Here is a 25,878-nt window from a genome sequence, read left to right on the forward strand (position 1 = left end):
TGCTGGTTTCTGACAGCCAGTCAGAATCTTGTATCTGTCACATTTTCTAAAACTTTCAGTCGGCATAAAGAAGTCTCTTCTGTTTCACTGAGTAGGTAGTTTTGGAAATTACAGATCTCCAATCCAGTACTTGGATCAGAAAGAGCATTTTGTATTGTAAGAGAGTATTTGGAAAGTACATGATAGTTGTGGAATGCACAGGCCAACTGGTATTGCTGACTCAGCAGACGGTCCTTTTGTTCTGTTCAGTTTGACGGTACTTTCAGTCAACATGAAGAGGTCTTTTCTGTTATCTCCTCAAATGTTGTCTGCTTTATTTGTTTGACATGGGTTTGCAATACAGTACCAATAGGGTGCACGTATAATGTTGCATTAGTTGCTAATGCTTCCATAGAAACAAACACAGCAATAACAATTGATAAGGAATGATAACCTTAAGCCTTATCTATTAAGATAGTATAGAGGAACCTTTTCATCGGTACATAAAGTAAATAAACCATGATGTTACTTATTTGCCTTTGATAAAAATGTATACTGATGAGTCAAGTAGTTGACAAAACAACAAATGCACACTGTATAATTAGCAGAAAAGAGAAACATTTGCTTGTTGTCAGTAATTATGACAGATGGAAGAAGCGAAAACAGTTTCCTGTTGAGTTTTTTCTACTGAATAATTAGTAAATGTGATTTTTGCAGATATACATTTTATTTGTTTATTAAATCAACAAAGACAAGGTGTGAAGATTTTATTAACCTCTTGACCAAAAAAAAAAAAAAAAAAGCCAGTTACTGACTTACTAAATTCTGTCTCTCCACTTCCATACTGAAGCTTGTCTTCTCAAATGTGTATTTCTATTGTAAAGCCAAGAGTGTTTTGAGTAGTCGGTTCATAAGGGAAGCTACAGTAAAACCTGTTTAATCCAGTCTTTGCAGATCGGCATCCTGGATCGATCTTTTGGTCCTGACCAAATCTCTATGAAAGGAATGGTGTAACCCAGGGTGCACATCTCTGGGTCTTTGAACGTCATTCCAGATTTACGAGGTTATGGGTTTAATAACTAATTAATTATTTCCTGAATAGGGGAGTAATTGGATCAAATATATGGGCTTGAATGGCCCACACTGTGCACCACTGATGTAGCTGGAATCTGTCAACCTCAACTATGAAGCTGTGTTATTTTTCCATTTTTACTTTAATAGATTTGTTATTAAAAATGATATCAAGGGGGCGCAAGTGAGCACCTTGCAAAAGAGCCCTGCTCATCTGCATTTGTAGTTTATAGAGCTTTTAACCTAATTTCACTGCCAGGAGTCCGAATCTGTAACCAGAGTGCCTCTTTTTACCCTTTTAAAGACCCCACCCTGTTAGATCAAGGATGCAAGAAACACGGGGGAGTGGGTACCTCCAAAATGAGTATTCAAAATGTGTACAACATTACCTTTTAGCTGATCAGCTAAAAGGTAATGTGTATCTTATTGAGTAGAGTTGTTGCTTCAGGTGTTAGTTGGCTTTTGTATTCCTAATTAACCCTGATTTAACACCAGGCCATTACCCTTATACCAATACATGATTACACCAGTTACATTTATACACATCCCAGAACATTTTTCAAAACCAAAATAGCTACTACAAAACTACATCATTTAATAAAAGCCTTGTACAGTCCACCCTCTTTATACCGCCAGGTATAAGTGAAGGTCAAAAAACCCCCCAAAAAAACACACACAAATTAAGGTCAAAAGCATTCTTTAAGCAGTTAAAAAAAAAAAAAAAAAAATTATGTACAGGCAAACCACTTTTTTTCTTTAAAGAAAAGTAAAAAAAAAAAAAAAAAACTATTCTGCTGTTTACAAAACTGATGCTTTGGTTTGTCAACCATTATTTGTGCAAAACTTGCATGTAAGCAAACAAACCTCTTGCTGTACTTTTTTTATTTTTAACATTTACTGTGGTTTATAAAAGTCACTTATTTTAGACTGCGTCAAGCCTTTTTCAGGTTAAACAAATCGACCCGTTCCATTACGGTAAGCCATTTGTTTTTATCCATTAGAATGTCTCCAATTGTCCTTTGATTAACAGTATATGCCTCACTTAGGCGAGAAAACATTTGCGATGTCTTGCTGACTTGCTTTATTATTTTCAGATGCAGACATGCAGATTTTTTTCTTTAGCTCTGGTGTTAAATGTAGGGTCGACTCACCATTTTGTACTTACTGTTTTGTTTTTGGCGCTGAAATGATAGAAATGAGGGCTGGCATCTAAAAAAGGGGTCTTCTCGGTGTACATTTTTAAAAGATTAAAAAAATATATTTACATTTACTACTAAGCAGTACATAATACATACAAAAATGGACAGCAGTGTGGAGTAGTGGTTAGGGCTCTGGACTCTTGACCGGAGGGTTGTGGGTTCAATCCCCAGTGGGGGACACTGCTGTTGTACCCTTGAGCAAGGTACTTTACCTAGATTGCTCCAGTAAAAACCCAACTGTATAAATGGGTAATTGTATGTAAAAATAATGTGATATCTGTATAATGTGAAATAATGTATAATGTGATATCTTGTAACAATTGTAAGTCGCCCTGGATAAGGGCGTCTGCTAAGATATAAATAATAATAATAATAATAATAAAAATAAATCGGTTACTTAAGGAAGCATTATTGTGCACTCAGGTACTTTTGTAGTGGAGTACAGTGCATATAGAAATGCACATTGCTAATTTACATATAACGTGCATTAACTGGCTCTTTTAATGGGAATACTGCCACTGAAAAATGATGCAGATCACCTTGTACTCGCAGATGTGACTCACACAAGCAAACAAATGTCAAAAACAGCTGCAAACACTAATTTGTCAGTAAAACTTCTCACAAACAGTGGAGTATGTTTGTTTTTGTACTTTTTGAAGATTTCGTGTTTTTGTTTAACATTTGAAAGAAAGGTGCAAAGTGTTGGTCAGTTGTTCAGTTACTGTAAAATGATTGGTTGGTTGGGATGTAGTAAATAATGTATTTGACTTTGATTGGGCGGGTTTAAATCCCTGCATAATGTAGTCGTGCTTCCCCCTCAGTTTTGTTGAAAAATGATTCAACAAAACATGTTTCAAATTCCAGTTTACAGTAATTGGTGTTCTAATGTTAGATGTGGTGGATGAAAGGGAAGAAAAAAAATTTCTCCTTGTTTCCTTTGTACTTGCTGTTTTATTTTCAGTTGCAAGTACTTTCTTGTCTTTTTCAATGCATGCTTTATCACACCATCAGTAACAGATTTGCTTTCTGATGATTCATGCCGACGTTTTCAATGAGCTGGCCAACAATGAGAGAGGGTACTTTCCCGACTGGGGTGATCCACAAGGCAGACCCCTGTGTACGAGGGATACCTATTGAGGGAAGCTAGACGGTCATTCAGTCAGCATTTGCATGTTTAACAAGGGGAAGTTCACACTCCTGGAATTTGCAAATTCACTTCTTATTTTGTTTTATCTTTTCACTTACTGATTATAATTGTGACTAGGCTGTGCCATTGTGGAAGTATCTTTATTTTATCAGATAGTAAAACAGACATTGCACGGAAGGCTTCATTGTAATAATTGTCAGCCACTCCCTTGTGGTTGGAATCTCCTTTTTTGCATTTGCAATGCAACAAGGGGGACTCCTCACAACAGATCTGTGCAAACTCACTCCTTTGATTAAACTACCAAGTTATTGTTTTGACAGGGCTGTGGTGACGTGGTATAGTTTTTTATCAGACAGTAACATGAGCATTTCCCCCCTGATGGTTTCAGTCTTAGTCCTGTATAATGTAAATGTGTTTTTGTTTTTCAGGTGGTACACACTTACAAAGGCCACAATGCAGAAGTTCATCTATTGCAGCCATTTGGGGACCATGTGATTTCAGTGGATAGAGATAATGTTGTTGTTATCTGGGATGTACAGTCTGAAGGTACAACTTATTTGGAAATGTTTACTTTCCCACCTTTATTCATGGTAATAGTAAAAAGTCCAGCTACTACCATTGTCTAGTGAAGTAATTACTGATGTGGACCAAACAGAGACAACCACCTTCATAAAATCATATTTTAGTATGTTTTCAAATACTTGGGGTATTTTTCTTGATTAGGTAAAAAAAGCAAATAACTCTTCAGATTGATGTCTTGTTAGAGGTAATGTGCATCTCATGTACCAATTAGGAACTCAGATCTTTTGAAAGTAGCGCACAAAGGTAAAATCCAGAATGACAAACCAGAGAATGATAAAACCTTCGGAATGCTATCCAGCACTCTTTGTGCTGTATATCTGGTGCTTCCTACCGAACATTCTGGGATATTTGTGATACACATAAGTCAGTTAGGTCTCATAGGAAGTTCGAGACCAGGGATTTACAAATGTAGGTCATTATTCAATTGCCATTGCTGCTGCTCACAATTACATCGAGTTCCTATTAGAGCAAATCTTGGGGAAACAAGGTTCTGGATTATTTAATGTCAGAATAATGTTTTCCCCCTTAGAAATGAACGGTCATCTCAGGGGGCATATCCTGTTCAGAAGAAATCCGTGATCTTGTTAAGTCAAGACCAAATTTCTATATGATCAATGAAGATAATGTATCCAAAGAAATACACTTGCATCAGTGTTAAATGCAACACTTTCTTTTATAAAAAGATTAGATGAAAGCAGAAAGTACTTTCAGTGAAATCTGTTTGCAAATGGATATTTCTTTTAGCTTCTGGGCATGAGGTTTTGTGTAAGGTTTGCTTTTGATATATTTTTGTCAGTGGTGTTCATGTTTTGTCTTTCATGTCCCATGTTTTGTCTTTCATGTCTTTCTGCCTGTCATTACAGAATGTATTGCCAGGCTTTATCTGTATCCCCCACATCATTGTCTCGACTATAATTTCTTGTTAGTGTTGTGGAAACTCTGCTGACAGAATCTAATTTCACCCTTCACTTTGACCTGACCCAAGATGGTCGCCATTTTGCAGACTGTTGTGCTTTCCGTATGATAAAGCTAACTTAAAGCTTTGAGATATTGCTTTCATACTCTGTACACTGTTGTATTCTGTGGTCCTCTGGTCATTCTTTTTTGCAAAGCTGATGCTGCCACATTTGCTCAGTTATATAAAAGCTTTCATTCTAAATGTGTAGCTGACCACAAAATGGAATTGTGGTCATGTGACTTTCGAAGTAAAAAAAAAAAAAGTTTTAAATTGAGATTTAAGTGCAGGCTCATTTTTGTTATTGTGATTTATCAGAACCAATACACCAATCAATAACATATTAAAGAGTGGACAGTATTTTGCTAGGATGTTTGTGTGTTCCTAATTAAATGTAAATACATGTTTTTGCTTTTTATTTAGTTCCTCTTGCATTGATAACATATTGTAGGCCTCTTTTTTTTATATAAAGATGTTTAATACAGAATGCAGTAAGACCCAGAGGATGGTCTTGCATGTTTTCAAAGACAACATTCAGAGAGCCTTTTCTAGAACAGAAATGTATTTTCACTTGATTGGTCATCAAGCATATTTCCAGATGCCACATACTTTTATGCTAGCTATTAGGTACTTGTTGCTGACCAATCAGGTTGAAGGTAACCTCCAGTAAAATGTTCTAATATAACCATTTTGCTTTATATATCCTAACATTTTTTGTTCTTTGTTTTCTTTTCCAGAGGAGTACCTACAGTTAAACTTTGATAAGATGGTGTTTGCAGTCTCTGCCATAATGCATCCAAGCACGTATCTCAATAAAATTCTGTTAGGAAGCGAGCAGGGGGGTCTTCAGCTATGGAATGTCAAATCAAAGTAGGTATTTCACTCCAAGAAGAACAACAATCATTTAGCACCTTTCATGCCAATGCAAGATGAAAGAAAGAAAAAACAAGATACTTAGTGAATTATGAATCCTCATTTCTAAGAAGTGAGTTTGAAAGCCATCCAAAATGAGTACAGCTACTCTTTGTCTAGGGCAGGGTTTTTCTAAGGGTCATATGGGGACTCAGGATGATTCAGAAATGCACAAATAAGAATGAAAGTAAAAGAAAATAATTATTTAACAGTATTATATATTCTGTAAAACACTGTGTATAATTATTTCTTTGTTTAGCAGCTCAATGTGAACCGCAGATGAAAACAAGTACACAAAATCTATCACGCCCATATTTTCCACCTGTACGCACGCATGATTTTGATTGAGTGGCTTTCATATAGGTGAAGCAGGCGTCTGCTGATTGATTGTTCGTATGGAGAGAGCTCTGTCCTGCTCATGATTTTTGCTGTTTTTAACTTGTAGAAGCACAGTGTTTCTGTGTTTTTTTTGTTTTTTTTTTTGCAAGTATAAATGCACCTCTAAACTTAATAGTAGGCTAATCACAATACTCATACTCCATACTTTGACTTTCTTGTTTCATTCATTACTGCGGCTGCATTTTAGTAACAGCAATAGCGACTGGTTGATTATGTTGATGTTTGAAGTGGATGCATTTCAACAAAGGTTTGCAAAGATTTGTAATTTTGTTGAAGCTCACACCCTGGGATCCTTCAAGAAGCTGCTTGATGAGATTCTGGTATCAATAAGCTACTAACAACCAAACAAGCAAGATGGGCCGAATGGCCTCCTCCTCATTTTGTAAACTTTCTTATGTTTTTATTTCTTACTTGCATAACAAAAACAAAGGAAGAAAACACAAAGTACAAAGCAATAAAGTTATATACCCTTTGGATAATTATGCTGGCTTTAAAAAAGTGTATCATTGTTAGGTATTATAGTTTTATCTTGAGGTTATGTTTTTGATGTTGCAAATATTTTAAATGGCACACAGTTATGCTAAGGTGGGAAGTAAATGTGATAAACATTTACAGTGCAGACTATTTTGTATTCGTATAATGATTTGCCGAATAGAAAGCGAATATCAGTGTTTCCAAAGAGATTCCTAAATACTGTCATTTTAATTCTGTGCATCCAAAGACATGTAATTAAGTTTTAAGAATTTTAGTATCCTGACTTAAACCAGCAGTTTGTCAGCCCCAGACTGTTGTGAAAAACAATATATTAAATAAACAGGGAAAAAATGTGTAAATAAGATTATTCTGCCTTTCGTTGCAACTGTGGTACCATTCAGTGAGTGAAAATTATAAAGGGTACTTTAGCTGAAACCTCCCGACAGTAGGGGTACAGTCTAGGGGTATTGTGGCCCAAGGCTTCACAGCAGTATTAAAGTAATTACTGATGTGGACTCAACAGATGACCTCCTTCATAAAATCATATTTACCATGTTTTCAAATACTTGAGGCATTTTTCTTGATTAAGTAAAAAAGAAAATAACTTTCCAAATTGATGTCTAGTTAATGTATCAACTCAAACTGTTACACTTTCTCAATAATAAGGAAATGCCAAATAAAAATGGTTTACAGTAGTAGTCTACATACAGTAGTAGTTTGCTGAGGACTAGTATTTGTTTATTGCAGAGCTAATACTCATTTTACCAATAGCAAATCAAAAAGTTCACTTTTTACCATATTTTATTGTAAAAGCAGTAGCCCACTTTCACTCTGAAGAAAGATAAACTTGCTTTGAACACAAAGACTTTGATCACTTCAAACTATTAATATTCTGATCTGAATTGGAAATGTATTGTTTATTTAAGAAAACAAATGGCTCCTAATGAGTTTTTTTTTTAATGGAATAGTGTATAAGCTGATTTTATATATATATATATATATATATATATATATATATATATATATATATATATATATATAATTACACACACATATATATAATGGGGTCATTTGGTACCATAAAGAGACATTACAAATTCCCCACAGCAATGTCATTAGGAGATACAGAATGATGTTTCTCAGTATACCACGTCACACTTGAAATAATTCACTATGTATAACGTACACCATACACATCGCTACTGGGCATGAAACTATGTTGTGGCATGAAACTATGTTGTAACACTAAACCAAACCAACCACATTTTTGAGGTCTGTTAGTACAGTTCGTCAATCAACACTGCACCCTGCTGTTAAAGTATTAGACTGCATAAACAATTTCATGTAACAGCTGGATTTTATGGATAGGCACATACAGTAGTACTTGAAGATAACATTTAGGATAGCAAGCAGTCCAAAATGTGTAACGTCTCTGTTTGGGATTAACTGTGTGGCACTGATGTAAGCAACAGTTTGCACATATAGTCGCTGAAACCAACTAATAGTAACAATTAAAATATCTCATCTTTTTTTTTTTTTTTTGTACAGCAAACTTTTGTACACATTCTCAGGCTGGGGTTCAGGAGTGACAGTACTTCAACAGGTGAGTGGTGTACTTTTCTTTTATTAACAAGATAATCTAATGTCATTTGGGCCATTACATGACAAATCAGGACACCTAAGGGTCATTTTAGCACAGCACCATCTCAGATTTTAATGGAACTTGTTACCTATGTTTTTGTTTTGTTTTTAATGGAAACCTTGAAAGTGTGTTGCTGTCACTGAAGTGCAGTTTAGATTCCAGCACCAAAAAATAAAAACATAATAAAGAAGAAATCAATTTAAAAGGATACAGGGAACTGTATACTGTGTTTACTCTTCGAATAAGCACTGTGTTAAATGTTGTTTTTGATGTACGTTTACAGGCTCCAGCAGTGGATGTAATAGCAGTAGGACTTGCATCGGGGCAGATTGTCATTCACAACATAAAGTGTGACGAGTCGCTCATGAAGTTTCAGCAAGACTGGGGCCCAATTACAGCAATATCCTTCCGCACAGGTGATACAGCAAAGGAATACTGCTACAAACATTGAAGTTAGGTCTGTGCAGAAAATGCTTTGATCTGATCTATTTTTATTTTGGTGCCTGTATCCTTGTACAATATAAAATGTAAGCCTAACTACTAATATACATATTTGGCCTCACTGGCTGAAGTTTAATTGTTACATACTTTACATGTGGAGATCAGTGTTGAAAGTCAGGTTGATGTCCCAATGTTGTTTTATTTATATTTTTAGATGGTCATCCAGTAATGGCTGCTGGGAGCCCTGTTGGACACATTGGACTGTGGGACTTGGATGATAAGAAACTAATCAGCCAGATGAGACATGCTCATACAACAGCAATCGCAGGGATGACGTTTGTCCATGGGGAGCCACTTCTGATTACAAATGGTGCTGATAATGCCATACGGGTATGTACTTTCAAATTCAATTGTGTTTCTTTGAGCCGAAGCAAAGTTTCAAGATGACATTTCTACCCATCTACCCATCTAGGAGTGTAAGTGTTAAGCCTTTAAGAATGCCTGCAGCTAAAACTACTTTAATGCAGTATTGCAAGCAACTATGAACTATGTAAGAATATTGTCAGCAGTCACCCATAAAAAAACTATTTTAGTGTAAAATGTAACTTAATTTTGGGGTAGCTTAAATACCTGCTTACACAATTACCCAAACAAAATGGACATCCTAACAAAAAAAATAGAAAATTTATTGAAGTAAAATAGAAAGATATTTATTTTTTACTTTTTTGTACTTTGGGTCAGTCTGAATATCACTTTCACTGTGATTTTATTACTGCACTGTACATTACACATACTGTGTGACCACAGCTTTCTAATGAAAAGTTCAATGTTTTTTTTGTGCAGTAATACTGAGAAGTAGATGGTCTTTTTTCATGCTGTTAAAGGGAAAACTAACATTCTCTGCACTAAACCACATTATAAGTGATTCATCTACTGTAAACCAAATGGGAGACTTGGGAAAAACCCTTTTAATTTATATAAAGGTTTAATATTAGTCACACAACTGCCTTAGTCAATCCACCCTTCTTAGAATTACAGTCTATTTCATCTCTTCTAATAGGCCGAATGTATCAATGAATGTGACAGGATTTAAGCCATCTGATCAGAAGTATTGCTTTGAAAATAATTTTGAAAAAAAAGTATTTAAGTTAATTTGTTCTGAATAAATGAAATGCAAAACTCAAGTTGTTTTTACCTCATTCGATTGTTAGCATTAACAAGGATCAAAAGAAACAAAATAAGTGTCTGCGTTACATCTTGATTTATTGATTGGACATGGAAGATTGAAGATTTAGTTACAGTAGGACTTTTTGGGCTCCCTTCGTCCCTCGGCCAATACCACCGTTAGCCTAAATACTTCACTGTGCAGTGTTACATGATTGTGGATTTCCAGTGACTTCTAAAAGCACCTTTTGTTTGGTTTCCCAGGGTTGTAAAATGCTCTTAAGATCCACAGTGGCTCATCCCGGTGGAGTATAAGTTGATCAAGTAAACCTCTTCAGTAAGTGAAGTACTTGCATGTTTTGGTTCTTGGATACTCATGATAAGATTGTGTGTTGTCTTGAATAGGTGTGGATATTTGATGCCCCGGGAGGTGGTGGCCGCTTGTTGAGAAGCCGCATGGGACACAGTGCTCCTCCTACCAAAATACAGCACCATGGGCAAAACGGACAGCAGATTCTCAGTGCTGGTAAGTACCAAAAGCCGTTCACTTAAGTGTCAGTAAGGGATCTACTGATGGATTAAAATCCTGATATGATACGTATTACAATATATTTGATGGTCCCTACTTTGTACACTTGTAAAAACCTAATTGAGACAGGGGAAGCATGTACCCATCATTCAACATATCGGTCAAGTAACGTGTATATTAAATTAAAGATATACCCAGTGGTAACTGTAATAAAGATGTTTTGCTTTTTGAAATGCAAAGTTCTGTAATGTCAAGAAGTATGAATACCTCTTCACATTTATTACCACCATGGATTTTTTTTTTTTTCTAATGATACAGTACATGTAGGCGGCACGTTGCACATTTTTAACCAAAATAAACCAACAATCAAAAACAAATTTGCACAATACATTTTGACAGGATATTTAAATGAAAATAGACACTTGCCCTATTTATGTAAACGTTTGTCGCTGAAATGTAAAGTGGGGCTATCCACCTGACCAATCAGGGAGCCTTTCATCGCAGCCATGAAAGGGAAGATTTTTGAACTTCAGTTCTCTGTGATCTATGAGAGGGAAACCCCTGCCTCAAAAATAAGGGAATGCCTTGACAAGGAGCTAGTATATTATGTGTACCCCAGCTACTGTAACCAACATGTTGGGACATTTGTACAGAAAACATCAGACACAATTTGAAAAACAGTACATATAAAAATGTAATTTTGAAAAACTAACATTCCAACCTTTTTCTGTTCAGGTCAAGATGGAACGTTACAGTCGTTTTCTACTGTTCATGAACGGTTCAATAAGAGCTTGGGGCGTGGTGAGTCCTCAGTGCATTGAATACTAGCCTGGATAAGTTTATTTAGTTTTTTACATGTGTTAGTGTGTACAAAGTTACGCACACGAGATTGGAGGTACTGATGAACTGCTCTTCACAGGGCCCATTTCATAGAGAGAATTGCTTCAGTCTTTTAAATACAAATTTCACTGGCATAAGTGCCATGCAAGACATGTAATGTATTTCTGAAACAAGGAAGTATTTGTAGAGAATGAAACTTGGTTAGCTTAGGTGTCTGTAACAAATATATTTAATTAACAGGTTCCATTAACAAAAAGAAATCCAAGAAGAAAGGACTTCAGTATGATACCATGAAACTCCCTCCCATTACAGCATTTGCTTCAGGTATTCTCCCATTCATTTACAACATCTGTTGATTTGCAGCACCTGCTGCATGGGAGCAGATTGGCACAAACTGCACAACAACTTGATTTTGCTGTACTGAGTTAACATTGCAGTTCTTGTTTCAGTTTAACATAAACATGTGGGCAACCACAAGAAATGTTATGCAGTTTAAATGATGATATTAGCCAACAAAAGTGTTACTGTGGTAAACTGTGTAACATTTTATGAAACATTTGCTTTTCAAACCTGGAAACTAATACAGTAGTAATATTATTTTTTTTATATCGTAGTTTATTTATTTACTCATAGTCTCCAATAAATACCAGTATCTTTTTTATATGTAGTTTTCTGGGAATGTTAACCGTTCAGATTTGCTAAGAATTCTGACTAATATGCTTTTCTTACTAATACAGAAACAGCACGCCAGAGTGATTGGGATGGTATCATTGCCTGCCATAGAGGCTATCTTATCGCAACAACCTGGAATTACCAGAAGACATCCATGGGAGCATACAAACTGGAGCCAGAGCGATTCCACAAAGATCGGGGATTGAATGTGCATGCCACGGTACGCTTTGATTGTTTTTACTGATCTTGTTATCTTACATGCTGCGTGCAGAGATGTGACCTTTGTGATAGGAAACAGCCACATGGCAACTTTCCACTTACAGTTACAGTTGAAATGGGCTGTGTTTCTGATAACGTTTGGACCACCTTATTGTGGATTTTGCTTCCGTAGAACTTGTGCAGTGTGTCAATGGGCAGAGAAAATGTTTCTTCCATCAACAAGTTTAAAGTCATAGTGGTGCAATTTTGAGTTGATCCATGCCATGAGAAAGCCAAAATATACTTAAAGGAAGTGGCTTTTTTTTTTTTTTTTTTTAATTTAGTCGTCGCCAATTATTTTACCCCGGTTTTCACCCCAGTTTAGCATGCCCAATTAGTATCTGTATCCCCGGCTCACCACTCGCAACCCCCCCGCCGACTCAGGAAACGGAGGCTGGAACACGCGTCCTCCGAAACGTGCTCCTTCCAAGCCGTCATTTTTCGCACTGCAGATCCACAGCAATGCCACCAGACCTATAGTGCCAGCTCCGCTGCAGAGCCACAGGCGCCCTATCGGCCACAGGGGTCGCTGATGCGCGGTGAGCCGTGGATTCCCCTGCCGACATAAGCCCTCCCTACCCGGGCAGCGCTCAGGCAATTGTGCGCCGCCCCCTAGGAACTCTCGGTCACGGTCAGGTGTGACATAGCCTGGACTCGAACCTGCGATCTCCAGGCTATAGGGCACATCCTGCGAGGAGCGCCTTTACTGGATGCGCCACTCGGGAGCCCAAGGAAGTGGCTTTATGAACAGATTATTAAGTGGTTGTAGCTACCAAGCACTGTCCTAAGTCTTACTCAACATTCACTTCTATTCACTATATAAGGTTTCAGATGTGCAGCTTGGAAATAAAATAAGATATTGCAAATACATATGTTCGTTTTAAAACTACTACACTGTACTACACTGAAAGAAAGTCGGTTTGCTTGCTTTGTCTCCCAGGAAATAATTTGCACTTTTACTTAACCCTTTGTGGTCCTATGTTGGACCTGGTCCGACATTGCAGTATTCCCTTTCCAGTCATCAAAAAGACGTAAAAAACAGGTCTCTAGTCATTTTTTCTCCGGAAAAAGCCGAGAAAATGATTCAATGGCCGAGTGAGACCGATAGGAGCCGAGAGAAGCCGAAAAAAAAAGGGGCGTATCTCATGAATACAGATAGCCCCGACACAACATAGATAACACGGACATAAACAAACGAGCTGCTTCTGCATCCAGCGCTCAAAGAATATCACAGACATTTGCAGAGCTTTTTTTTAGATTTATAGTAATAAAATAATGACTTGGATCGCATTATTGAGGAGTTTGGTGATAAAAAGAGTGATCAGGAGATGATTTATCGGTATGCACTACTATGTAGAGGTATGTAAAAAATACAGCGAACAAGGGGTGGGGCAGGGCTGGAGATGCAGTACTGAGTGTCTAGTTAAACTTGTATTACTGTGAAAAAAAATACTTTTAAACAGCGTGTCTAAGATAAACTGTGCGTGTGAAAATAAATTGGACCTGACGCGCTAAATAAATGGACCGCTAAGGGTTAAAGCATGTCAGTCATTTGATCACGCAGCTGATTGGTTACTAACAGGAAAGAATGTCCTGAAGGGGTGGGGACAGTTTCACTCTCCAGACCATCAGTAGCAAGGCCTGCAAACAAGAGTGCAGTACCAGGTACTGTTTTTTTTAAAATGAAAATACATGTTTGCTAAAACAGATAGGTCTCAAACCTGTAGGTTTGAAAACAAAGTGGTAAATGGATGTGCGTGGCATGTCAAATTTATGGAATTATTTTGTTAGCTGCAATCACTTTGGGGTGAGTAGTATCTGTGGCAGAAATACAACTTGTGTTGAAACTAGCTGGAAAAGTATGTGGTCTCCACGAAACCTCTTTTAAAAGATATATTACTAATTTCTCTTAGGAAGATCATTTGAGTCCTCCTTGTTGGCAGGGAGCACTATGGAGGAAGAATATGGCTGTACCGTTTGGCTGTATGGCTGTATCGGGTTACGCAACGGCAACAGGGAAACAACTAGTCCACTCTAAAAGCAACAACCAATACCAGGTGGCCAGCAATGCAATAGCATCATCTTCGAGCCAATAGAACAAAGCAGGCCACCAGCAGTAGTATGGATGCTGCAGATGTATTCACATAGTTATTAAGTGCCGGTATCTGTCTCTGGCACCAGGTACATCTTATTGTTCAGCTTGTGCTGCCCTTTTCAGTGGCCCCAGTGTCTATACAGTTGTGGTGGATTCATTGTTTATTTTGTGGGTCTGTCTTATTTCTGAATTTTTCTTTTCTTCCATGTAAGGCTGTGGATATAACATCTTGTGGCAACTTTGGTGTGGTAGCACTTTCAACAGGACACATTGATGTCTATAACATGCAGTCAGGCATGCATAGAGGTCAATATGGCAAAGAGAAAGGTAAGAGTTTTAATCACATCGTTTCTCTTTCTATATGTAATGTTGTTGAAGCTGACACCCTGGAATCCTTCAAGAAGCTGCTTTTTTTTTTTTTTTTTTTTTTTTTTTAAGAGATTCTGGGTTCCATAAGCTACTAACAAACAAATGAGCAAGGTGGGCTCCCCTCTTATGTATTTTTTATAAATCTCATACAAATGAATTCCTGGCTATATATGTAGTGTTTTAAGTTGGCAGTGAACTGAATCATAAAATGTTTCTTTTCTACCAACACGTGACATTTCTAACAAGCATGTATAACAATATTTGTAACTGTACCAAAGTAGTTACTTAATACCCTGTGCATATGGAAATTACGGAAGGTGAAGAAACTGTATTTTTTCCAGCTGTAGTGTTCCCAGTTGTCATGGAAAGACTCCCCAACGTATAGGGACAGATGAAATGCTGAGAATTATAACTTAAAAATGCTAAATATTACAAGAGAGGACATTTTCAGCTTGAAATACATGAACAAATTAATTAACAGAATTTCTGAATGTAAGTTGATGTTTCTACAACAACTGTAATAATTTACTGTAACCTGAACATGGATGCCATGAGAATACTTGCTTTATTAGCTTCTTATATGCCAGAGGTTGTTTTTTTTTTTTTTTTTTTTTTACTATTTTGGGAAACTGGCTACATTTTTAGAAACATTTCAGTACCATTAAGACTGAATTCATCTGCAAGTCAAGCTGGATTCTGTAGCCACTTAACTATTTTTTATTCTACGTCAAACATTTTAAGGGCAAATATTTAAACTGTGCTGTGCAAATTTTTCTTTCGGCATTAATGCCTTGTGGACTATCTTTGTTCTTCAGCCCATGAAGGTCCTGTTCGAGGGGTTGCTGTAGATGGGCTAAACCAGCTGACAATCAGTGTTGGTGCAGACAGACTCATCAAGTTTTGGAAGTTCAAGTCTAAGGAATTGGTTCACACCGCTACACTGAGTTCCTCACCTGCTTCCATGCTTTTACATAGAGACAGGTGAGCTGAACAGTTTCATACTGGCTGTGGATTATTGTTACACACAGTACCGTGATCCAGTATATTCAACCACCCCTATTGGTTTGTGATGCTCCTCCTTCCTAAATATAGTTGTATTCCTGACCATAGACCATCAATGACCATTTACTAGCAATGGCTGTGTGGAGCATTTTCTCTTAATTTGAGTGGGTTTCTGCATTGTTAACTACCAAGCCAAGCATTGCATTTCATTTTTAGGGGTTTTCATTTTTGTATGCATACCAGTCTTGGCAATCACCAATAACATTTACACCCTTTCCAAGAGAGAAAAGTGACCACTTCAGGGATATCAAGATGTTTAGTCAGAAAGTGATGTCAGTGTGCTAAAATGGGAAAAACATTTCCCAAATCCAAGCAGCACAATCTAGCACTGGTGGCTGAATCATTTGAGTCACAGCATCCTGAAGTAATCAGTAACAGTTTGCCAATATAACAATCACTTATTTTTAGGGCTGTATTTTTTTCACAGTAAAAAAATGGCTTATTTCATGGTCTAAAATAGGTATTTCAAGACCTTTCACAATTTTAAATAAAATATTTATTAAAGCTGAAAAAAAAACTGGTGTTGTCACATTCAAAATTGATCATGTTCTCTAAGAGTTATTATACAACAAATGTTTCTAAATAATTGCTTACTTGAAAAACAGGAAGTGCTAAATTGTAGAATATTATTTATTTTTTTGTCTTTTTTAAAGACATTGTATTTTATCAAACAAAATAAACATAAATGTAAAAATAACAAGACACACATGTCCCCTTCTTGTACTGGACAGAGCAATCTTTAGCAGAAATATTTCTGATCTTTGAAGCAGCTGGTGTCTTTTTTGTTGAATCACATCTGTGCAGTGTGTTCAGTCGTTTACCAGAAGCAAACTAATCCGGCTGCCAGGTTCCTAAATGATGTGTAACATCCAGTGTGTCAGTAAGGCAAACGTTTGCTGTATTTATTTGACGTGATAAAAAATATGTATATTTACACTTATTTCCGATCTGAGAATTTTCACAGGGAACTACATATTACATAGTAATGGGTAGGTTTAATGTAAATCTGTGATAACCGTGAAAAAAAAATACAGCCTTACTTATTTTGTCATTCATGCAGGCGTTTTACTTTAAGCTGCACTTTTATTTTTAACCACTTTTGCAATATATGTCTGGCTTGGGGTTCTGTCTTGTATAACGTTGTCGTTTTACTTAGACACTGAGAGATTGACTAGTCAGTAAACGGATGTTAGCTGCTATTTGGTGGTGTTGATTTTGGTGTGTATCCTGACATTTCTTGTCAATTTTTTTGTTTGGTTTACAGTGGAATGTTGGCCGTTTCTCTGGATGACTTCAGTATTAATATTATGGACATTGAAACAAGAAAGATAGTTAGAAAGTTTTCAGGACATCGAGGACAAATCAATGATATGGTAAAGCATCCTGTTTATTTTTTCCTGATTTTTACTACTTTAATTTTGTTTGTTTTATTTATTTATTTATTTATTTATTTATTTAATTCTTCTTCAGGCCTTTAGTCCGGACGGTCGATGGTTAGTAACTGCCTCAATGGACTGCACTATTAGGACATGGGATCTTCCATCTGGCTGGTAAGTGTTGTATTCTGTGTGTGTGTGTAACTACGTAGTGTGGAGTAGTGGTTAGGGCTTTGGACTCTTGACCGGAGGGTCGTGGGTTCAATCCCAGGTGGGGGACACTGCTGCTGTACCTTTGAGCAAGGTACTTTACCTAGATTGCTCCAGTAAAAACCCAACTGTATAAATGGGTAATTGTATGTAAAAATAATGTGATATCTTGTAACAATTGTAAGTCGCCCTGCTAAGAAATAATAATAATAATAATAATAATAATAAATGCAGCTTCTTTAACTCTCCGAGGTTCCCATGCCAAGCGGCCACACTCTTTCACCTATGTTGACAGTTGCTGGCTTATTAAAATAAACCTTTTTTTAGACGTATAACAGGTTACACAAGCTAGGACATATTAGAACAGCAGGGATGATTGCTGTGCTTACAGTGGATGTAGGTCATGGTGGTCGACTTATTCATGATCATGATAGCTGTATTTACATCCAAACACCCTAGCTTGCTAATGCATTCATGTTTTTCTTCATTGCAGCCTTGTAGACTGCTTTTTGTTAGATTCAGCAGCTGTGAGCATCACAATGTCACCTACTGGAGATTTCCTGGTCTCATCGCACGTAGATGATGTGGGAATTTATCTCTGGTAAGGCTTTTCTTTCGTGCTTATGGTTTTGTTGTTTTTTCTCTTCTAATGTATAGCAATGACAATATCCTCTCTGCACATGATATAATATTGTAGTTGTAATGATTTTACACTGCTAAAAGGGTTTGATCTAAAATGGCATACCCAAGTAATCCACAAGGTGGCACTAATGGACTGATAATGCAGTACAATCTAGTTAATTAAGCAATATATGTTTTAATATATCCAGTTAATCTTTTTTTTTTTGTCCCAACAACTGTATAAAGTGTAATAACCCTAGGACAGGAACATGAAATAATATAGCAGTATTTTAATGCAGAACACTGAATAGCCAACACCCTGGACAGTGTGCTTACATTTGCAGCAGACAGTAACATCTGTTCGATGGACTCCAGGTTGATGTGCTGCTTGAGTGGTAAAAGGTAGAAGGGCATATATCAGAAGCTGCACATTTTATTTGTGTTTTTGTTAATAACCTCTGACTCCATTCTTGATAATATCTCAAACCACAATTAATTGGTGTATTAATTATTACATACAATACATGTGTATTATACAGTTAATTTGAATTGTGTTTTTATTTTATTAAAGGTCCAACAACACGCTGTTTAATCTGGTTTCCCTGCGCCCCTTGCCTTCTGATTACGAGCCCCCAGTGGTGACACTTCCTGGAACTTGTCCTGCACAAGGTAATTGCACTGCAGGGACAAAATCTTTGGGTTTTGTAATTAAATAATTACTTCACATTTGATATAATAAATTGTAAAATATGCCCTCTCACTCAAGATTTATTAGAATATTGAATGGCAGATATCCTCTTAATGTTCTTATTCTGACATGCCAACATTCTGCAGATTTCTTTTAATCCTTATTGGTAAAAAGTAATACCAAGTGCTGTTATTAGGTAGCAAATAAAATATAAATTGATGCACCCAAATAACTGCTTGCATTCCTGTGAACGTGGTGGCTTGTTTTATTTTATCAATTTAAATGTTGAACAAAGGGTCTCCGCATTCCGGATTGTTCACCAAAATATGTGTAACTTTTTTTTTTTTTTTTTTAATTCTGCATCAAGATTGAAAAGTGAACAAGTCGAATCAACGTTTCTATGCCGTTCACCTTCATCAGGATTTATAAGACATGATTGAAATCAGCTTCAGAGATTTTGGCGTTAAGTTTGAGAAAGTTTTGGTCTGTGACTCTTATCTCTCTGTGTTCAGATTTGGACAGTCCCGAAGTTGACGAGGAGCCCAGTGATGAGATGATCGAATATGAATCCCCGGAGCAGCTGGGAGAGCAGTTGGTGACACTCTCTTTACTGCCAGACTCAAGATGGAAAAACCTCCTCAATTTGGATGTCATCAAGGTATTTATTTGAAGACTTGCTGTACAGTACATTACAGACTATTTAAGTGTCTGTAAGTGTGGACCGTTGCATGATAGATAGTTTTGGAGCTATGGGACCAATTGATTTTTTTTTTCCCCCTCCAAAGGCAACAAGCCCTAAGAAATACGGACATTTTATGTTTTATTTTTGCACGTAACAGTATTTTACAACCAAGAAGAAAATATTCAGAGCTGCCTTATGGTCTGTAACACAACCTTGACCTTACCTTTTATTTAAACCTTTCATGCAAAATTAATGTCATTACCACATATCCTCGTAAGTAATATTGTGCTGCTGAAATGACTGCTTAAAATGAGCATAATTTTTATTTTATTTTATTTTTCGATCCTAGCATTGTTCTGTAAGTATCAAAACAGTTTCCAAGTCTTGGTGTTAACATATGGAAGCTATATATTATGAATGAGGGACACTCACTAGACAAGTCAGAGACTGACCTTACTGAAACTTGGCTAAAACTGACTTTCAAAAATATCAACAGCTATTTGGTGTCTTGATTAAATTGTATTTTTTATAATGTCCTGAAGCAATAAAATGCCTTGGGCTTACAATTAACAGTGCACATTTGTAACCCTATGAATTTTCAGAAAAGAAACAAGCCCAAGGAGCCCCCGAAGGTGCCTAAATCTGCCCCTTTCTTCATTCCTACCCTGCCCGGTCTTGTTCCCCGCTTTGCTGTGTCCGAGGGTCAGAATGCTGAAGAGCAGGTGAGGAACACGTTTACAAAGCAGAATAGATGAGCAGTAAGTCGTTTTGAGTTTGCTTTTAAAGAATAGCTGGGTAGGTACACAACATCTGTAAGAGAAGAGATCATTAACAGACAGAAAACACGTATGTTTCACAGTAGTGTACAGTATGTTACACCTACAATAAAATGCATAACAACCTGAACAGATATGAGCCTATAGGATTTGCATCATATTTGACGTTTATTTCAATAAAATAGAATGCTGTATGTCACTTTGTAACTCTCTGCCAATAGATTGCTTCTATTCCATTTATATAGTCACCACTAGGATAGGTTTATAGGTTAGTCATTTTATCTGAGATTTAAGATTGTTTTAACATTTTTTTTTTTTTTTATCTTGTAGTCAAAAATTGTAAATCTTGGAGTACTGGCACAGAAATCTGATTTCTACATGCAACTCGAGGATGCCTTAGTCAGCAACAACTGTAAGTGATAAATGAATAAAGATTAATTCAAAGAAGTATAACCTGTTGGTAAAGGTGAAATGCGGGCTGCGGCACTTTCTGAAATAATTGATGTTCTAGGTAGCACCCAGGATTAATGTGGCATACTACGTTTTTGGCCTTTTAAATCAAGGTCTGTGTTCATAACTGTGAAAGGTTATTTAATTAAAATGAGTCCTGCTTTCCTGCTGTTTTCACAACACACCTCTTTTCCCTGATCACATTACCTAGGCTGACTTAAAGAAAGTGCTTTCTCATATAGAGAGCAAGGGCTGAACGACTGATATTTAGCAAACATCCCCTTTTGCACTTGATCCTCCAGCTTTGTCCATATAAGTGAGTGGCAGAACCCTAAATGAATACTGCAAACTAAACAAGGGTGTCCTGTAAAACACCCTTTGTTTCTATCTTTTTTTCTATGCGTGTTGGCTGTGTAGAGATTACACCTAATGGTCTTTTTTCTTTTTTTTTTTTTTTAGATTCCTCTACAGTGAGGCTCTTAAAGGAGATGGGACCCTCTCGTATTGAAACAGAGTTGCGAAGTCTAGCCCCTGAAGGTGGCGGATCCCTGGATGTGATGCAGAGCTTCATCAGAATGATTGGCAGCATTCTGGACTCCAAACGTGATTTTGACTTGGCCCAAGCCTACCTTGCTTTGTTTCTAAAGGTATTTCAGATAGTACTGTTTTGAAGATGCATGTAAAAGATGTGCCTGATGTGTTCAGGCAACAGAACTTGATCCTGAAGCAGGTTGATCCTCAGGTATGAGATCTCTGCATAGGAAAGAAGGGCATCTCTGATAGGTTAGTCTGCTTCCCTACTCTATTGCCTTTTTGCACAGTGATACTGGGACTGAAACCAAAGAATGTTTTCCCAGAACTTGAACATTAGGACTGTCGGTTAAGCCTCCAAATAGCAATCGATTAATGAGGCACACAAAATATAATCGTTTGAAAAAATACCTGGGTTTTTTTTCATATGCGAAAAACACATAATAAAAGGCTTGCAAATATTTATGGCTTTACCGTATTTTAATGTCGTTGCTGTTCAGTAAAAGCTTGTGCACAACAATGGACTGCGAGGGGTAATTAACTGTAATATAGCTCTGTGCGTGTGGTACTGTAGGAGTACAGGCATGAACATGTTTTATCAGCTGTGGGCGGCACTGATTGTACTTAAATCGACTAGATGTGGTCATGAATGTATTCCAGCGAGAATTGTCTCTGAAAAGACCAGTGTTGTGCACTGAAGCTTGTAGGTGAAGCACTGTGCACTGAAGCCTGGGGAACACTCACTTCCTCACAATTAAACTAGAGGAGCCTATTGCATGTATAGAATTAGAATGTAAATGATAGGAATACATTATTCATTTCATGAAAGGTGACAGACTTGGCGCTTGTTATATTGCTTTATTCAGTGAAGTTATATTTTGGGTCATCAACAAAACAGATTGGCTGCAGTGGCCACTAGAAGCAGCAGATGGCAGCAGAGTGTTATGGTCTCCATTAGATGAGAGGCAGGTGTAAAAGAGAGCACTCCGAGTGAAACTTTATGTAGCTGTGGATCAGATAACTTAACTTAACATCAGTGTCCATTTTAAGTATTTTAGGTTTTAAACTCTTGAGATGGAAAATCAAACAAAAGGTGAAAGAATTACCACTGCCCCTTGTTCAAAATAATGTATTATATGTTTTCAATTGTTCAGGGTATCTGCTTTATAGCATTACTCCAAGGTGTAATAAAAGAATATAAGAGTGTAAGAAAAGATATGACTAAGATGAGGCTATTTGACCCATCAATGCTCGCCTGGTTCAAACCTCAAGACAGCCCTGTGTGTTGGAATTTTAGATTTCTGTTCAGCATCTGGATTGAACCACTTTATGACTACTGCAAGTTACTAGTTACTATTATGCAAGTTACTAGTTACTATTATGCATGTTACTAGTTACTATTATGCAAGTTACTAGTTACTATTATGTTGACGTGGTTAGATAAAACATTTAATTTCTGAATACAAATTACACTTTGTGCAATGTATACATTCAAATGGCACAACGTGATTACATTTATACGGACTGTTAATTGGTCGATAATAAATTAGGAGAAAAAAGTGGTCCGATGTGCTGGTAGGTAAACTTGCCAAACTATTTGGTATTAATGCTTGTTTAAAAGGTTATGAAAAGTCCTCATTTCGAGTGTTTTGCTGTCATTTAGTAAGAGGTGCAAAGGGTTAAGTTACAGACTGAAGATATTACCCACCACCACCACCACCACCACCACAGCACCTAAGCTTTTAAGCTCTCCGGGCACCTGCCCTTTGGATTTTCTACATCTGCAAATCACTGGGTTTTTAAAGCAGTCTGAGTGAAGGCTATGGCATTGACTGACAGTGACCTGCAGATTGTCAGTAATGGGTATTTTCTAAAGTGCTCCATAAATACCAAAAATTGGCATGGTGCCACTAAATAGATTTAGTGGATGATTGATTTTTTTGCTCAACAAATTACAGTCCCAGGTTCCAGAGTTGTGTTTCTTAGTGGGCACCTCTTCTGATTTAATTTGTCTAATTTGAGTTTTCCTGATTTTGTTCCAGCCTCTCTGGTGGTGAAGTACTGAGGGTTCAAGGACTCCGCAAATTAAACTATTCTTCATTGTTTTTTATTTGTTGTATCTTTATTTGTGCACTTGAGCCCTTTTCCAATTAAAATGAGTATTAGGATATTAATGGACAGATGCATGATATCCCAAGTGTCTTGCATGCAAACAAATACTAATGAATTGTTGTTTGTTTATTTATTTATTTATTTATTTATTTATTTATTTGTATTTAAATAAGTTCATTAAGACCAGTTATTCATTCAAGATTTTGTTTGTTTGGAATGTAAAACATTTCACATCAAGAAATGTAACCTAGTTATTAGTGCACCTGGTCTAGTGGCTGTATGTTCAGCAAGTGTTATATCACAGTCAGAATTCACATTTTGTTCCTCAGAATAAACCATGCTCTAGCCATCTTTTTACTTTTTCTAGTATTTATTGATCCAGCTTAAAATAAATGCATACCTACGTACAGTCCAATCAACTCATAGCCCTAAATACCAAACACCCACATCTCACAGCTCTGGAAGAAAAGAATAATTTAAACAAAACTCAGTGAAAGCAAACCATCTGTATCTAACCTGATGTGGTTTCTGCACATTTCTTAGAAATTGCATAAAGAATTATTACACACTGCAGGTAAAATGATTTATGCATGACCATGGGAGCAAGGAGAATAGAAATAAAATAGCTTTTTTCATTATTCTTTCATGGTGGAGTATTTCTAGTGTGTCAGTTTTAACATACTGTGTTTCCAGTGACCAAAGCAAACCAGAGACAGGTTGTAACCATGAAAGATATCTTAAAGAGTAATTTGCACTTCAAAATAAAAACTTGATGCTGATAATAATATGTTAAGAAGTGCTCAGAAAGACAGACGGTATCAGTGGGTAAGGATCATAAACACAATGTTTTTGATTTTATGTCTTTTTGTGATTTTTAAAGATTTAACTGCACAATCATTGCCATTTTTTAAAAGGATACAGATACTGACGGGTATTGTAGGATCTAAAGGGTAAAGTTGTTCCTGTTCTCGAGACCTTCACTGAATATACAATCTGCAGTCAATTTAAAGTCAGGTTGTATGTCCGTACTGCGCACCATATAATGTGTCACCACTTACCTTTTTTGATACTGTGAAAACCAACACTCAATTCCAGTCATGACGATTCTTGTAAAAGATTAACATCCGTTAACAAACAAGCCTTTTACCTCAGTTGCCTTGATGTATTTATTCTGTTTCATAACGCTCTGTGTTATAAAATGAAATATTTATTGTGTTTGTGTGTGCGTCTTGTGCTATAATTCTGAAACACAAATACATTATCCCTTTGTTGATCAACAACCCTGTTCTGTTCACAGCTGCACCTTAAATTGATTTCCGAAGAATCAACACTGATGGAAGAAGCAGCCAAAGTGTTGGGGCCACTGGAAGAAACCTGGACGCACATGCAGATGCTTTTCAGCCAGAGCCTGTGTCTGTTGGGATACATGAAAAGTGCTTTGCTATGATCCTTTTTTTTTCCCCCCATCACACTCCCCTTTGAATTTTTTTTTATATAGGTTTTCATAGGTTAGAAAAAAGAGCAGTAAACAACATGCATTGGATTATCCCTTGATGATATTTACAGGAACACCTCCTGTCAGTTGTATCCGCTTACTGTAACCATGTGCTATACCACCAGCTGCTAAAAATATTTGAACCAGTTTTACTGCTGCACTGTTCATTAAGTGTCTGTATTCAATGTGGCAATTTTTGTTAATTAATGACAGATAGTTCTGAACAGATTCACCATGGCCTCTTTAGACCCCTCTGTGCCATAGCACCACATGCTTTTGTGTTGGTTTCCTGTACAAGAAAGCACATATAAGTGAGATAATGTACAGTAACTGGGCAGCAACACAGTTGCACATGATTCAAATAAGATTTAAAATCAGTTAATGAGAGAGGCAGAAAGGTAAACAAGAAAAGTCAGTCTATACGATTGATTTTAGGTGTCTTCTTGTTGTTATTATTATATATGTCCACCCACATGAATCATTTGACGCATTTTCTTTGCTGCATTATTAGAGTGAGTGGGAGGGCTGTCAGCTCCAGTGGCAGCAGAGTGGGATGGAGAAAGGGCTTATCACCTTGTTAGCAAGCTGTATTCTGTATATTACAGAAGGTTATTCTTATATTGAGTAATAAACAATGCATTCTGTATGTGCACAAAGTTCTGTCCAGTGTTTTTTTTTTTTTGTTTGTTTTTCGGTGGGTGGGGGGCACAAAACAATAACATTATCATCTCTGCATATTAGATTAGGTGTAAAAATATATATAATGACACTCTTGACTTTAAATCTTCACAATTTACTATCCTTTACATAACTCTCCTAAATTCAATTTCAAGCGCAAATTTAACACAGGAAGTGCAATGCAGCGTAATGGGATTTATCCTTCATATGGTCACATTCCTGAATGTTTTTTTTTTTTTTGTGTGTAATTGGGTCACTGCTGCACAAGAGTTGCACATAAAGCACTTGGTTTTAACTAAACTCAAGATTTTATGGAAAACACGTGGTCCTTTTTTTGAATAGGTAATTACACTGCCTGTCCAGTGTAGTGAAGTGCATGTTTACTGACAACAGTGGACTCAAATTTAACTTCAACATACATTTATTTCTAGGGTGTGACTAATTAAATTGAAGGTTTTATGGTATCTTC

General features: G+C 36.7%; 1 protein-coding gene across 1 annotated transcript in view; it reads left to right on the forward strand.

The window, feature by feature from the left end:
- Window positions 1-25,387, forward strand: part of LOC117409518 (WD repeat-containing protein 36) — a 49,863-nt gene extending 24,476 nt beyond the window's left edge. Inside the window, exons 4-23 of the mRNA XM_034015700.3 lie at window positions 3,825-3,942; window positions 5,671-5,803; window positions 8,267-8,321; window positions 8,644-8,776; window positions 9,016-9,191; window positions 10,371-10,491; window positions 11,230-11,295; window positions 11,575-11,658; window positions 12,072-12,226; window positions 14,572-14,686; window positions 15,544-15,709; window positions 17,055-17,163; window positions 17,261-17,340; window positions 17,870-17,977; window positions 18,569-18,666; window positions 19,198-19,343; window positions 19,970-20,089; window positions 20,474-20,555; window positions 21,053-21,240; window positions 24,534-25,387. Of these exons, the coding sequence (XP_033871591.2) occupies window positions 3,825-3,942; window positions 5,671-5,803; window positions 8,267-8,321; window positions 8,644-8,776; window positions 9,016-9,191; window positions 10,371-10,491; window positions 11,230-11,295; window positions 11,575-11,658; window positions 12,072-12,226; window positions 14,572-14,686; window positions 15,544-15,709; window positions 17,055-17,163; window positions 17,261-17,340; window positions 17,870-17,977; window positions 18,569-18,666; window positions 19,198-19,343; window positions 19,970-20,089; window positions 20,474-20,555; window positions 21,053-21,240; window positions 24,534-24,683 (2,403 nt within the window). The 3' untranslated portion in view covers window positions 24,684-25,387. The remainder of the gene's footprint in view (window positions 1-3,824; window positions 3,943-5,670; window positions 5,804-8,266; window positions 8,322-8,643; window positions 8,777-9,015; window positions 9,192-10,370; window positions 10,492-11,229; window positions 11,296-11,574; window positions 11,659-12,071; window positions 12,227-14,571; window positions 14,687-15,543; window positions 15,710-17,054; window positions 17,164-17,260; window positions 17,341-17,869; window positions 17,978-18,568; window positions 18,667-19,197; window positions 19,344-19,969; window positions 20,090-20,473; window positions 20,556-21,052; window positions 21,241-24,533) is intronic.
- Window positions 25,388-25,878: the final 491 nt, after the last annotated feature.

The sequence above is a fragment of the Acipenser ruthenus genome, chromosome 1 (genome assembly GCF_902713425.1).
Source record: "Acipenser ruthenus chromosome 1, fAciRut3.2 maternal haplotype, whole genome shotgun sequence".
Taxonomy (NCBI): domain Eukaryota; kingdom Metazoa; phylum Chordata; class Actinopteri; order Acipenseriformes; family Acipenseridae; genus Acipenser; species Acipenser ruthenus.